Source organism: Sciurus vulgaris, assembly GCF_902686455.1.
Source record: "Sciurus vulgaris genome assembly, chromosome: 8".
Taxonomy (NCBI): Eukaryota; Metazoa; Chordata; class Mammalia; order Rodentia; family Sciuridae; genus Sciurus; species Sciurus vulgaris.
The window spans coordinates 91,966,102-91,980,856 of NC_136468.1; the positions used below are offsets into that span (position 1 = coordinate 91,966,102).

Here is a 14,755-nt window from a genome sequence, read left to right on the forward strand (position 1 = left end):
AGGTTGTCCGTTAGAACTTGAGGTGGGATGAGAGGGTGGGAGGCAGGAAGAGGCAGACCCTGTCCCTGGGGAGGCCCGGTCTGGGGAAACAGAATTGGTTTAACTCCTGCGTGCGGAGAGCTGAGATCATTTGGGGAATTCAGTTTCAAATGCCTCAGAAAGGCAGAGCGTAGGATAAATAGTACAGGACACAAAAGCCCGACATGGGCTTCCAGAAGGATGTGCGGGAGCTCACAAGGTGGGATGACACTTACCTAGGTACCAGGATGTACAGTATAGTGCCTAGAGTCACCTGTGCCACCCTGGTTTAGTCCTGTTGCCACTCTGGGCTCAGGTGCCCTATTTGCAGGGAAGGGGCCAGGCAACCCTCCTGGGTTCAGAGTTGAAGTGTCTTTCCATGCCTGACCCAGGCTGATGCTACCAGGTAGGCTATGGCTAGAATCCAAGTGGACAAGTGTGGGTATGTTGTCCAGCACCTTGGAGAGAATTTGAGAGGTCCCCCACCAGATGAATCAACCAGAAAAAAGAACCCTTTTGGCTGGACTCAGGGTGTGTGAGCAATGCTTCTGCCCCCTCACTGAGCTCCTTCAGACAGGACACGAATAGCGCCAGAGCCCTGGGTGATCTCTAGCTATGGTCATCTAGGGCTCACATTCTGGCCATGGGTCCTGAGGCAAAGGCAGAAGAGGTGAAGGGAACAGGTGTAAGCAAAGGCTCCTCCCCTGCAGGATTGGCTGCCCAGGCAGAGAGGAAGTGTGCGCAAGGTGGGCACCATGTCCACCTGCTCACAGCCCACACCCAGGATGGGTGCATCTGGTAACAACAGAAAGCAGGGGATCTGGAGCCCAGGGTGGGACCTGGAGAACTGAGCATATGGAACAGGAAATAAATCAGGAACTGAAGGCAGAACTTCAAAGTCAAGGGACCATACATTTCCAGGGTAAGCTAGCCTGTGTGGGTTATCGGGATCTCCACCTGTCCACACATTCCCTGTCCCAGCATCCTGTGCTCTGTGCTTCCTTCCCGATTCAGACTCCTACAGCTTTGCCTTCCCTGCACATTGCACAGTTTATAGAACACTCACACAAGGAACCTCATTTGATCTTCCCAGCATCTGAGCTGGAGGCGACTATGGAAGCAGACTCCTAGAATGTGGGGTTAAGAAGGGGTGCAGCTGAGTTCCAGAGGGAGATCCTGCCTGTGAATCTGACTGTGGCACAGCTCCTGACCTTCTTGTCTTGATACAGAGACAACCGACACATTCTTCCTCCAGGAAACTTCCTTGGACTGAAAGGAACATGAGCTATCCAGACAGTGTGGTGTGGCAGACTGGGCCAGTGTTGATGGGGTAAAGAAAAACCATCAACTTGCTGCCTGCATATAGGAAACCCCATGCATCTTTCTGGAACCTCAGATTGCTCCCCCAGGTTTCTGTATGGCCTTATTTCTATCCTCCAGTCCTCAATTAGTCTGAGGCCCTCAAGCGAATTCTCATGTCTTTTTTCTTCCTTGGGGTCCTCAGTTAGGTGACCACACTCAGGATTTGGGCACACAGGAAGTCTGGCCAAGAACATACCTGAACCGGGTAAGGACAGACCTGGTTACAGAACTGAGGCCTGAGTTAGGGAGGGAGCTCTCAGGATGCATAGCCTGGGGTAGTGACCAAAAACTAAGATCAGATGCAGGTAGGAACAACCCTGCGGGCCCAGGGATGGGGCAGACAATAAGTACTTATCTGGAAGTACGGGGGCTTTGTTAGGTTTTGGCCCCTCTACAACTGGCTGTGCCAACTTGACCTTTTTAGTTCTCCAGATTAAGCCTCAGTTTGCTCATGTGTATTAGGTCGAACAGGACTACAATAACAGTAGCAATAGCAATTTATTCAGCATCAGTGAACAAATGAAACCAATGAAAACTACTCTGGGATGCATGTACTATTATAATTTACTGTTGTTGTCAAGAACCTGGGAGTATATACTAACATTTCCTTGTGCATATGAAGAACTTGGGGTTCAGAGAGGTCAAGTCACTTCCCCAAGCTCACAGAGCTGGCAGGCAGGCATTCTGATTGATTTAAAGACACCTCTGTGGTGTAAGCATCCCGACCCCTTTTCTGGTCATAAAACTTTTTCCAGAGCATTACATTTGAGGACATCCAGATAGGTACCACAAAACTAGCTAACCCCGACTCCTTGTTAGGCCAGGGATTGTGGGGTCAGAGAAGAGCCCAAGGAGGGTCTAAAACATGCTCGGAGGACAGAGTAAGGAGAAAAGGGCTTTTTCCCTCTGGGTGTCATGCAGAGGGTGGAAAGGAGGGAGGCGAGAAGGGGAAGGCCCCACTCAGTCCCGGAAGCTCCGCGGCAGTTCTTTTTTTTTTGGGGTGGGGGCGGTTGTGGGATGGGATGGAGGCTGTCACCTCCGCATTTGCGCCCGGGGACAGGCTGGTCCGGGTGCCTCAGCTCCAGCTAGGTCTGTGAGGCTGGCAGGGTCCCCTTCGCTCTTGGCACCGACTCCCCTCGGCCTAACCCCGCCCCGGGAGCTCATTGGTCTGCACCCCATCCCCAGCCTGGGAGCTCCGCGGAGGGAGGCGGTGGTCGGTCGCCTCCCTCCGGTCCCCCGCCTGGCTTCGCGGCGGAGGCGGCGCCTCTCCCGCAAGACAGAGCCCCGCTGGGCGGCAGGGCGGCGCGGGGCGGCGAAGGCAGGCGCGGGGCACCGCGCTCCTGCACCGGGCGGTGACTGACGGCCGCGGCGGCGGCGGCTCCAAAGCGAGCGCGGTCCCCGCGTGCGCACACGCACACGCCGCCGCGCAGGGACACACGGACCCCGGCCGCCCGCGGCCACACGGACGCGGAGACTCGGCTCGGCGCGCGCGCTCCTCGGCTCACACGCTCCGCATCCCCCGGCGGCGCGGGGCGCGGACTCGCAGGCTGCGCGCCCTCTTGGCGGAGCCTGTCCGTGAGGACCCGGAGCACCCGTAGCCCCCGGCCCCGCGGCCCCACCGCCAGGCCCCGCAGTGAGCAGGTAAGGGCCGCCCCGCCGCCCCTGCCCCTCCACTCGCGGCAGCCCTCTTCCAGCCCCAGAACCTTCGTGGAGCAGGGCCCCGGGACCCCCTCCTCCAGCTCGGCGGTCTCCCCAAGCCGCGTCCTCCACCGACGGAGAAGCGGCGCGGGCCAGCGCGGGGCAAAGCTTCGGAATCGGCGAAGCTCTCCCGCCGCCGCTTGCTTCCTGCGCGTTAGTCTCACCCGCCTCCTAGTGTCTGGGGCCGTTGCTTGGGGGACCCATCCCTGCCGTTCACTGGGGTGGGGGTCGGCCTTGCCACTTCGCGTCCCAAGAGGCAATCAGGGGCAGGGATGACACTGAGGCCAGAGGGTCCCCAAGGGACCTGTCTTCCTTACCCCAAGGCCGAGGGACGCGCCTCCGCGGATTCCAAAGGCCATGCTGGAGGGTCCCCTGGGGCTAGGTGCCGCAGTCAGCGCGGGGTTTGAGGGGTGGGCAGGTGGTGTGCTGGAAAGGGGTGGGGTGGGGGCCAGTGTAGAATGTCTCCCTGTGGGGGTACACTCGGAATCGTTCGAAAGAGCTTAGTAGTCCCTCGGTTTCCCGCGGCACCAGAGGATGGGGTTAGGAATGCCAGGGCTTTGGTGGTCCCGCAAGGAAACGCCCAACTGGGCCTATGGGACAAACGCTGGGCCTCCTCGGGCTGAAGTGGGCCCACCCAAGACCCCTGCCGGCAGCCTTAAAGGCCCAGGCACCTGCAGCAGCTGCGGGAGTGCGGGATACATCCTCAGCTGGATCCGGAGCGGATTGGGGACTCAGAATGGACCCGGGTGCCAGTGAATGGAGCTAGACCTTCAGGAAGAAGCTCGGCGGGAAGGTGATGGCATTTCACATGTGGAGCTGGGGAGGGGGACCCCTGAAAGGAGCTTAGGCCCCCTTTGGAAGATTCTGGGGGTGGGGTGTTGGAGACCTGCTAATTTTTCAGACCATTTCCGTCTTTCAGTGCAGGTGCGTCAGATTCCCTTTCTTTACCTCCCCCAGCCTCCCGGTGTGTACAACAAGCCCCCCGCCCCCAACAAAGACAAAAACAAGATAGCATTTGGCTTTTCCTGTGTGCAGCCCTGGAGTGGGGGGAGGGGGGGTTTGAAAGGGACTAACCACAGTATGTGGAGGGCAATTTGCTGGGACTGCAGTTGGCCAGAGGCAGACTGATACCCTGAAGGTCAGCTAGAGGCTCTTGGTGGCTGTGGGCTTCTGAAGGAGATGAGAAATTGTGTGAGCCTTGAGGGCCAGGGCGGCAGCAGCACCTAGGTTTTCTCCCCAGGCCACATCTGAGTTTGGTGTAGGGTGCATCAGGGGAGTGGAGCACACAATCCCAAGCTGAGTGTGGGGTTCCAGCTCCGCACTGACCTTGGAGAGAGCAGGCAGGAGCATCAGTCTGGGCACAAGCAGGAATTTGAACATTACAAAAACTAGACAGAACTCACTGGGGTGGGCCCTGAGCCAGATCCTCCAAAGAATCCATCAACAAGTGTGCGTGGTGTGACCAGGAGGCAGATGCGGTTCCTTCCTTCTTCTGCCATCAGAACTGGCTCATCAGTAATGGGGGGTCTGCGACAAGACCCCTGGGAGTCTGCCTCTGAGTGCAGTGAGGGGGTGTCTGTGGGGACACTCTGGGAGGCCCCTTTCCTGCATGTTAAGGACTGACCCAGGCAAGCACACGTTAAAGTCCTGTTTTGTGCAAGGTTCAGGCCGGCAGGGGATTGATTGCAGAAAGATTTTGGGACCCATTCATTTTCGTATGGCCACCTCTCTCCGCCATGCTCCCATGTTGGGACACTTACTAAATTTGTGTTGATGTGTACATACAAAGGGTGTTTATAGGTCAATGCATGTGGGAGGGGCTAGGAAAGACCGCAGCTACGGCCACAAGGTGCTTTCCTCCTGGGGAGGTGGCTAGGCTTGAGTGTCCCAGGTTGCTGGCCTCCCTGGGATGGACATTTCGCTGAGCAAGGGCTGGCATTGATTAAGTGGAGGACACCCTGTGCTGCCTGCCACAGGGCAGGACCAAGGTGTGCCAAGTGTAGTGCACCAGCTCCACTTGTGCCAGGAGGGCTTTGCTTGCCTGAGAGCCCCTCACCGTGGAGCTGACACCAGGGCTGACGGTGAATTTCCTGTCCTGGAGAGGCCTGAGAGCAGAGATGGAATGCCCCAGATGGGAATTACGTGGGGCTTTCTGCCCTGAAAGGACTACAGGCCTCAAGACCCCCTCACACCTCTGAATAGAAGAATCTAGGAGGTCTGAACAGTGGTCCAGCTGCCTGGCCACATGGAGGTTGGACACTCCCCAGCTGTGATGTGTTTGTACTGAGCTCTGGATGCCGTCAGAGGCACACGGTGACAGCCACCTCCACAGTGACACACAGGGAGGGAGTGACACACAGCCGGGGAGGCATGTAGGCTTCCTATGACACCTACCAGGGAGCTGGGACAAAATAGAGTAAGAGAGATGAACAGGGAGAGTCCTCACACAGACCTGGGCAAACCTGGGGACTCAGGCATTTGCCCAATGATCACAAAAGCCTTCCTCAAGGAAGGTCCAGATGCAGTTGAATTGAATGGAGAAAGTGTGTGTGTGTGTGTGGGGTGTGTGTGTGTGTGTGTGTGTGTGTGCATGCTTGTGTGCGTGCGTGTGTGTGCGCACTTGTGCGCTCACATGCAGGCGTGTACTTTGTGTGCTGCATGAACCTAGAACGAGGGTCAGCAGCCTTTTCTGTAAATACAGTAAATATTTTAGACTTCAGGGTCATTATTCCCTGTTGCAGTGATTTCTTTTGTCTGTCGTAGCCGGACAACAGCCATAGACAACCATCAAAGATTTGTAAACAAAAACAAAGCATAGAGGTTACGCTCTGATAAACTTCATTTGTGGACACTGAATATTTCAGTTTGGGGCAATTTGCATGTGTCCTGAAGGGTGCTGGTTTTAATTTTTTCTGACCATTTAGAAATGTACAAACCATTCTTGGTTCACTGACAGCAGGTGACAGGCTGGTTCCAACAGGCCGGAAGGGTTTGCTGACTCCTGGAGCAACAGTTAGAAAAGAGAAAGGGTCATGATAGGAGGAAGGCCGGCAGTCGGTGCCGGGAGCTCAGGATGACTGTGGGCACCTTGGTGCTTCACCCCAGTCTCCATGGAGCTCACAGGAGCCCGTCCACACACTGGATCAGGCCCCGGAGAGGTCCTGCCTGGACCAGCCCCCAGTGCATCCAAACAGTAAATCTCGACTCTGAGGATACCTGGAGACAACATTCACGAAAAACTAATTGATCTCACCTGATCCCCAAATGGTTCCTAAGGTGAGCCCCTTTTCCTGTGTGCCCTCTTTGGCCAGGTCTGTGGCCATGTCTGTGTCCACCCCCGCTGGGAGGGATACCACCCTGGAAGCTGGCATGCCCCTTGTTTTCAGCTACTATTTTGAGTCTCACATTGAATGTGACAAGACGTGAAGCAGCCTGGGCATCCCAGGATTGGAAGTTCTTGGAGGAGGGTGAGATTGGAGGGGGGTAGGTACAGCCAGGGTGGGCTATACAGGAGGTGGTGTAGGAGGTGAGGTTGGCCTTGAGGAGTAGCTGGGCATGCTCTTCCTGGCTCTCCAGACTCCATGCATGGCCCTGGCTGGCCTCACCTTTCCTCCTGAGAAATGGGCACTGCAGAGGGTGGGCCGAGAGTAAAATGTACTGCTCCTGTGTAGGCGTCTTGGAATCTCCCAGCCTCTCAGTTATTAGACTGTGTAGTGAACCTGCACTGCTTTCTTTTTCTTCCTCCCCTTGCTGTCCCTTTGGGACATTTCTTTCCTGCCACCACCCCCAAGGTGGGCCAGGGAGACTTTCTGTGTTTTTCTGAGTCTCTGGATTCTGTTTCTCCTTTCTGTTCCAGCTGCCCATCATCTCTACCCTGATCCAGAAAGGGCCTCAGGAGGGGGTCCACCTGCACCCCCTGCTCTGCCCTGCTCACCAGCCTTTGGAAGGCTCTTCCCTAGGGGTCAAGCAGAGCTCCCTGCTCCCCGGCTAGACCTCTCCAGGGCCCATCCCTGCCTGCGTTCCAACCCGCTAGCTTCCAGCTCCCACCTTCCCCCCCAGCTTCCCATCTGCTGATGTTTGGCCCTATCCAGACACTGTGGTCACCTTCCTGGGCCACCCAGCAGGCACTCGTGCGCTTTCTGGGCACACATCTTGTGTGTGCAGGTGCCAGGAGCGCATGCAATAGAGCTGGCCTCACACCCTTGGCGTCAGTGCAGAGTAAAGGTACCTTAGTCCATGGGGCAGGTCACCACTCCCATCCTAAGCCACGCCCCCTGCCTGGAGGCCCTCAATCAGCATGATCTCCCAGCAGCACCGCTGGCTCTCTCCGCTTCCTGTTCCCCTCTCGCTCCTGCTCCTGCCACCCACTCTTCCATACCTCTCTTCCCTTTCCTCTCTCCCCCAGCCCTTGTCTTCTGCCTCCTTTTGGTCCTTCCTCTAGCCTGGCCTGGGATCCGGCAGCGCCCCCTGATCCTCCAGGACCGGAGGCAATCCTGTACTCTCCGTTGTGGAAGGGGTTCCTCACAGGACATTTTTTTTTTGGGGGGGGTGGGGTGAGGGGAAGGACTTTGCAGCATGACCTTGTAAAAGCCTCTTGAGGTCCCCCACCCTCCCTGGTGGAAGGGGACGATGCTGCCAAAGTGCACATGTGTGCCCAGCCTGGCCCTTCCTGACCTGAGTCCTGTTCCCACTCAAGCCTGTGTGACATGTAGGGTGTGGGTGGAATCATTGCTGGGGTCTGTCTGGTGGCCTGGTTCCTGTGACACGTGGACAGAACCTGAGCAGCTCTGAAAGGATGATTTGGTGACCAAAGAGGAGAATCAGTGTGAGCGACTCATCTTGGCATTGCCAGGAAGCCCCTCTCTCAGGGCTTGGCTTTCATCAGCTCTGGCCTACTGAGGAGGAAAGAGGTGTTAGAACTCGCCTTCCTCCCCTGGAGCAACTTTGGTCCCTCCTTTTGAGGGGAATGGGTAAGGGGCAGTGTTTCCTTTTTTGTGCCTTCCCTCTCTTCCCAATCCTAGGAGGGAGAGGAGGAAGTGGGGGTGGGTCCTGTTTTGGTCTCATTAATAAAGGCAGCATGTGGAGAGCAGGGGAGGTGAGTGATGTTCTTTTCCTGGCCATCTTTGTCTGTGTGGTGTCTAAGCTTGGCACTTACTGCTCTGTGAAAGGAACGGATGCTGAGCCAGAGGATGCCAACAGGAGGTGACTCACATGACCCTTGCCTTAAGCAGTGCAGACTAAGGACCCTGGGCTGTGTGGCCAGAGGAGAGGGAGAGGATGGTGCTGACCTCACACCTGTGTAGGGGCATCTGTAGGGCAGAAGAACGTGTGCTACTCAGGGCTGGCTGGAAGGATGCCCGGAGACACCAGAGCTTCCCTCTGAGTTCCGGGACCAGCTGCCAGAATGGGACGGGCGACCCGTGCCAGGAGCTAGACCCTCAGCTGGGGTGCTGCTGAGGGTGCCCACTGTGTCTGGTGCAGTGAGGGGGCGACTGGAGGGTCTCTGAGTCCCCTCCCGCTCAGATGTGAGAGCAGCGCCCAGTGAGTCACCGCTGGCTCGTGTGCTGACTGATGACGCGTCTTCCGTGTGCTGGGCCACCGCTGCCTGAGCCGCGGCTCACAGGACACAGCGGCTGCTGCTGCTGCTCTCAGTTCTGGGCTCAGGCACTGGGCTTAGGGGGCCTGAGGAGGGCAGGCTAACCCCAGTTGAAGGGGAGATGGAGCCATTGGGCCCCTCAAACTCATCTCAAGCTCAGTTATCTGTTACACATCCCATTTATGCCAGGCCAACCTCCAGGGTACCACACTGTGTGACCTTGGAAAGTGTCTCCCCTTCTCTGACCTCAGTTCCCCACGGGTACCATGGGTAGGTGGCCTTTAAGGTCTGTTTCAGGCCCGAAATGCTGTGTTGATCATTAACTCTTCCCAAGGAGGCAACCAGATACAGGTGGGCGGGCAGGGCATAGCTGAGGGCCGGGGTAACAGGGGGCCTGGCCAGCCCCGAGGGTGTGGCAGCGTCACAATGGGGCAGCGGGAGACTCTGAGCTAATGTTCCTTTTGCCCAAAGCAGAGCAGCAGAAGCCCAGGATGCACAGCCTCCAGAGCCAGGCTGCTTGGACTCACTTTCCCAGTCTACTGTGAACATGCAGGGTGACCTTGGGGGAGTCCCACAGCCTCCCTTGGTCACCTCCTCTATAGATGAGGTTGGTGCCAGGAACTACTTAGTAAGTTTCAGGAAGTTGAAGGAGTTAATGCACATTTATTACTTGGAAGAGAGCCTCGCACATACTGAGTGTTTAATAAATATTAGTCATTGTCAAATAAAGGTACACCCCTGCTGGGGGTGGAGAGAGACGCCAGGGTGGGAAAAGCCTGGGCCGGAAGCGGCGAGGCCATAGTACAGCTAACATGGACAGCACCCACTGGGTGCCAGGCTCTGGCGCACTCTGCAGTTTATGTAAACGGTTGAGGCCTTGAAGCTGTACCCATGAGACAGGCACTACTAGCACTCCCATTTTGCAGATGTTCACAGGGAGGCACAGAAAGGTCGAGCCACTTGCCTAAGGTCCTGAGGCAAAAATCTCTAGCAAATATAGTTCCCCTGTCTGTCCCATTAAATGTCGGGAGGCAGAGTTTGTCTTCAAAGCCCACTGCCTCCCAGAGCCTGGACCCAAGAGCAAGGTCATGGGATGTGGGTGACCAGAGCATCCTGAGACATTTTATGTGGTTGGGTCCAGGAACCTGATGGCCATCCTTACAGCTGTGGTGTCTTGGCCCTTACAGAGTAGGTCACCTGAGGAAGAGGCAGTGGGGATGGGTGGAGGAGGAGCAGCTGATAGGGTGGCACCTGGGGGCCTCAGAAGGCCGTCCTCCGGCAGAGGAGCCACACAAGTGCCTGGACATGTGACCTCAGACTGCAGATTCTGGGCTCTGTCCATCAGGGCCAGTGCAGGGTATGGGCAGGGACAGAAGTGCCTGGAGGGACTGAGGGTATCAGCATGCTGGAAAGGCTGTGGAAAGTGATCCTGAGGTCCCCAGAGGTAGGTGATTGGGAAATAAAGGCCTTGGAGTCCCCAGGTCCTCACTCCCCATCTTTGCTGGGCAGTGCATGCCCAGCTGTACAGGGGACGGGCAGGGGCACAGGGGAGCGCAACCCTGGGAGTCGAGAACCCTGGGTCTGGTTCCAGAGGAGGCGCTGTGCCAGGAGCCCCCAGCCCCTTCACCCAGTGCTGCTGTACTGGGACACCTCTGCTGACTCTCAGTGGCTTGAGCAGCCTGAGGGTAGTGCAGACTGCTGGGCAAGGGCTCGGCCGGGGCCTCTTCTCCGGCTTGTTTTCAGTCCACTGAAGCTATGATGGAGGAGCTGCCTGCAGAGCAGGCAAACCTGCAGGCCAGGGCCTCCTGCACGTGTGCACGTGCTCACGTGCGCCTGTACCTGCACCCATATCTCATTCATGTGTGTCTCGTTGCCTTGATGTGTCTGGATGGCTCTGCAGACAGAGCACGTGCATCAACATACATGGCCTGACAGATGTGTCTGAATGTCCCAGGCTCTGCTGCTTGCCTCTGAACGTGCCTTGGTTCTCCGAGTGTGTGTCTGCTGCTGTGAAAGAATGCGTGTGCTGCATTGTCTGCTGGTCTTGGAAGGAATTGCTGCCGTGTGTGTCCCTTCTTGGGAGTTTGTATTGATACTTTCAAGTGGGAACTCTGGGGATCAATATCTCTTTGTGTCTGTGAGGTTGACATGTCTTCACGCTCATCTCCGTGGACCAGTTTCTGTGTATTTGTGTGTGGGTGCACAAGCGTGTGGATCAGAGAGTTTTGGAGAGAAGCCAGCCCGCACCTGCCCCTGCTGCCATCTGCCCCCTGCTGGAGCCCTCAAGCCTCAGCTCTTGTGTGCACACTTCCTGGGTTCTGACAAAGGTGAAGACGAACCTTTGCAATTCTAACTCTGCACAGTGCTGGCCCCGGCTGGCCTGCAGAGAGGCTCTGAAGCTCTGCTGGTGACTCCAGTGGGCAGCCCAGGTTTCACACTAATGCCGCTGAGCCATCAGGCTGAGGGAGGAGGCACGGGCCACCACTGGGGGGCAGTCCCATGCTAGAGTGGGCAGTGCTATTGCTGGCTCAGGGTATCTCTAAGGACAAGGAGCTCTGTTTCCCTGTTTTTGACCTGAGATTGTCCAAAGTCCAGGGAAGTCAGCCCCTGATCTCAGAGGCTTCTGCCTTTCAGGATCTTCTTCTCCCCTGTCTGCTGTCCAGGAGGGAGATGGACTCCAGCTCCTGCGGAGGATCACTGGGCTCAGGCACTGCTCTGTCCCAGCCAGGAAGGGCAGGAGGCCATCTCTCTTTAAGCAGGGTTTTGCACTTCCCAGGGCAGGTGGAGGTGACAGTGCCCTTTAAGGAGCCCCCCAGGGCCATGTCAGAGGCAGCCTGTAGCCACCAGGGCTATGTAGGAAACTGGGAAAGGGTACAGAGAGGGAAGTTCCAGTGTCTGATGTAGCCCATCCTTGGTGTCTGCAAGTGCTGGGGCCAGGGCTTTCCACCCTCCCTGACCTGCCATCAGCACTGCTGCAGCCCCCTGAGCTTCTCAGAGTAACTCCTGGGGTCCCCAAGGTCTCCCTCCGTGTCCCTGGGCGGAGATAACATGGGGGCCCCTTCCTGCAACAGTTTTTATTCCTCCTCCAGGTGCTTACTGATCACTAGCTTGAGCTTGGAGAGGCTGTAGGGGATGCCCGAAGAGATGGGGGGAGATGGAGTAGGCAGAGAGCTGGGACACAGGGGACCAGGGGTCCCGGCAGCTGTGCCCACTGGGCATGCACTTGCGAGGCCTCATGGTTGCAATGCAGGAGGAGTGCTTGCCCCAGCCCCTCCTGGCCCAGCCAGACACGTGCCAAGCAGTGCCCCTAATTTGGGCCTACTCAATCTTTTTTATAGCAATATAATAATAACAGTAATGATCATTTTAAGCTGACGATGTGGTATTCCATTGTGTGCCCCTGCCAGGGCCTGTTAGCAGGGTGTGCGGGGTGGCTGCTGCTCTGTCCCCTTTTTTTTGTCGCAGATGCTATTTTAAATGATGCTGTAGTAAATAGCCTTGCATAGCCTTCTTTTGGTTCAACTACAAATATTTCCCAGATGTGGAGTTGCTGGGTTGCAGGCTGTACGTGTTCGTCATCGGTTTCGGAAGCAGAGTGTGCTCTGCCGGCAGCGAACTGGGCCTCTGCAGCTCCTCACTCAACTCCCTGCAACCTCTCTGGTCCCTTCCAGGGCCCCAGTCTTCGCACGCCTGTCTTCTTGGAGCTCCTCCAGCTCTGAGGCTTGAGCACACCCTCTAGCAGTCATTGGGCTTTCTGTGTCCCTGTATCTTGAGGACAAAGTGGGGTGACATAGGGCAAAAGGAAGGTATATTTGTTAGGGCGCCAACTTCGGTGGCTGGAACAAATAGGTCTTTAGGAGAATAAATCAGATGGAAGTTTATTTCTCTCAGAGCAGTCTGCGTCTAAGTAGGCCATCCTGGCTGGAGGGTGACTTAGCTCCACAAGATTCCTCAGTGGTCCTGGCTCCTTTCAAAACGTGGCTCCCCACACCCTCAGCTGGCATCCTTGTCTGCACTCAGGAAGGGCAAGAGAGTTGGAGGGGTGGCATGCCAAGCCCTTGTGCACGGATGCTGCACTCGAGGCTCACATTGCTGTCTGTCGTGCTCCTTAGATGCCAGCTTAATCACATGCTCTGGAGCAGGGGAGAGGGAAGTGTCACCTCTAGGTGGGCCTGCCCGTGCCAGTCAAACCTGTCCATTTGTTTTGGAGGAAAGGGAGCATGCCAAGGTGTGGGGAGACAGCTGGTTTGCTGCAGATCACTCCGGACAGTCCCGTAGACTGGTGGGGCTGAGCCAGCCCCTACCCCACTGTATCCTCAGCATCTAGAGGATGTAGACCCTGGCCACACACGTTTGTGGGAAAGGGAAGAATAGGATGGACGCAGGGGCTTAGCATTGGGGACTGGGGATCATGCTGCAGATGGGTCGGGGAACAACCCAGGACTCACGCCTTTCCTTCCTCCCTAGCCTGTGGACCCCTTGGGGCTGACCAGCCGCTGCTGGCGTGGGAGGCCAGCAGTGCCGGCTGAGGAGCACCATGGCCAGCATCCTGCAGGTCTCCCTGGCTGCACTCCTCCTGCTGCCTGTGGTAAGGCCTGGGACCCTCCCCTCCACGAATCTGCAGCTCAGGCTCACCTGAGGCTTCCCCCAGAGAAGCTTTGTCTTTCTGTGCCCTCAGCCAAGCTGTTCACCTGACTGGTATCTCTTTCAACACCTCACGGGACCATCTAGCACCTTTGTGTGAATTAGAGAGGTGCCCTTCCTTAGGAGGCTGGACTGATTGGACCTGAATTTGTTACAAAATTTCAAATTTATTGTGATAGTGGTATGCGGAGTTGTGCAGTACACAGCCTGCTCAGCTGGATGCATGCGTCCTGGTTAGGTCTGCAGGAGGCTCTTTTGATCTACTCTCCAGCCTGGGAGGCCTGGCCAGATTTGAATTCAGAAGCCTACTCTCTGCTCATGTCTTTGCTGAGCAAAGATGAGGACAGAGAGTGGGAAGAGGAGGCTTCCTAGGTACCGGCCTCGTCATTCGACCTGGACTGGCAGTAGATGAGGCTGTGCTCAGAGCCCTGGATGCCAGTCCTGTCTCTGTCCTGCTTCCCTGTGTGACCACAGATGAGTGCATCCCTCTCTGGGGAAGCTGCCTGCACATCTGTGAGCATTCAGGATTGGAAGTGTCCCTGAACTTGGCCCTTGGCAGCTTAGATGTCTGGCAACTGCTTCTACACACACTGATGGTCCCCTGGGAAACCATCCTGCCTGGGGGTTGAGTTGAAGTGACAGCATGCAGAGGCAGCTGTCATGATAGCATACATGGCTGTGAAGTTACTTGATACCGAGCTAGAATCCAGATCTGCCAGCAACCACTGCCTGACCTTGCGCTGCACTTCCTTAACTCCTCTGAGCCTCAGTTTTCCCTCTCAGTAAAGGAGAGTAGTGAGCAGGCCTCGCTGCCTGCAGCCGCTGCTCCATCACCTGCAGCAGCTAGGGGGCGCCCCTTCTTCAGGAGCCAGGAGGAGAGAGACCCTGAGCCCTCTTCCACCTCTTGCTTGCTCCTCAAGTACAGCTGGATCCTTGTGGTCTCTGGAGCCAGACCATCTGGGTTCAGATCCCGACTTGACGTCTACTAAGCCATGTGATTCTGAGCAAATAACTTCTTATCTTCCTAATTATTTTCACATATGGAAAATGATCAAAAATATAGTACTTACTTCCTAGTGCTCCTGAGATATGTGTACTACACACACACACACACACACACACACACACACACACACACACAGAGCTCAGAATAAAGTATGTACTTAGTAAAGTGCTACATATGAGATTGCTAAAATTATTGTAAGATGTGGAAACTGAGGCCCAGGAGGGGAGTGGTATCTGTCCAAGACCAGGCATTGAATTGCTGACTGAAGAGAGCCCTCATGGCTCACATGACTAAGAGGATATCCCCCTGCTGTCCCTTAGGTCTTTCTGCCACTCTCTTCTTCCTGCTTCTGTTCTTCATTCCCCCCAGGACACTCCCCTGGGATTTAGACTGGAGGTCTCGTAGGTGGACCTTCCCCCACCCATACCATG

The 14,755-nt window shown here is 56.2% G+C and overlaps 1 protein-coding gene across 9 annotated transcripts in view; it reads left to right on the forward strand.

The window, feature by feature from the left end:
• Positions 1-2,409: 2,409 nt before the first annotated feature.
• ADCYAP1R1 (ADCYAP receptor type I) overlaps positions 2,410-14,755 on the forward strand; it is a 56,927-nt gene continuing 44,581 nt past the window's right edge. For 4 of the 9 annotated variants that reach the window (XM_079152361.1, XM_079152362.1, XM_079152364.1 and 1 more), the window contains exons 1-2: positions 2,410-3,021; positions 13,142-13,262. In XM_079152361.1, the coding sequence (XP_079008487.1) occupies positions 13,212-13,262 (51 nt within the window). In that variant the 5' untranslated portion in view covers positions 2,410-3,021; positions 13,142-13,211. The remainder of the gene's footprint in view (positions 3,022-13,141; positions 13,263-14,755) is intronic. The other 5 variants (XM_079152360.1, XM_079152366.1, XM_079152365.1 and 2 more) reach the window with 4 other exon arrangements.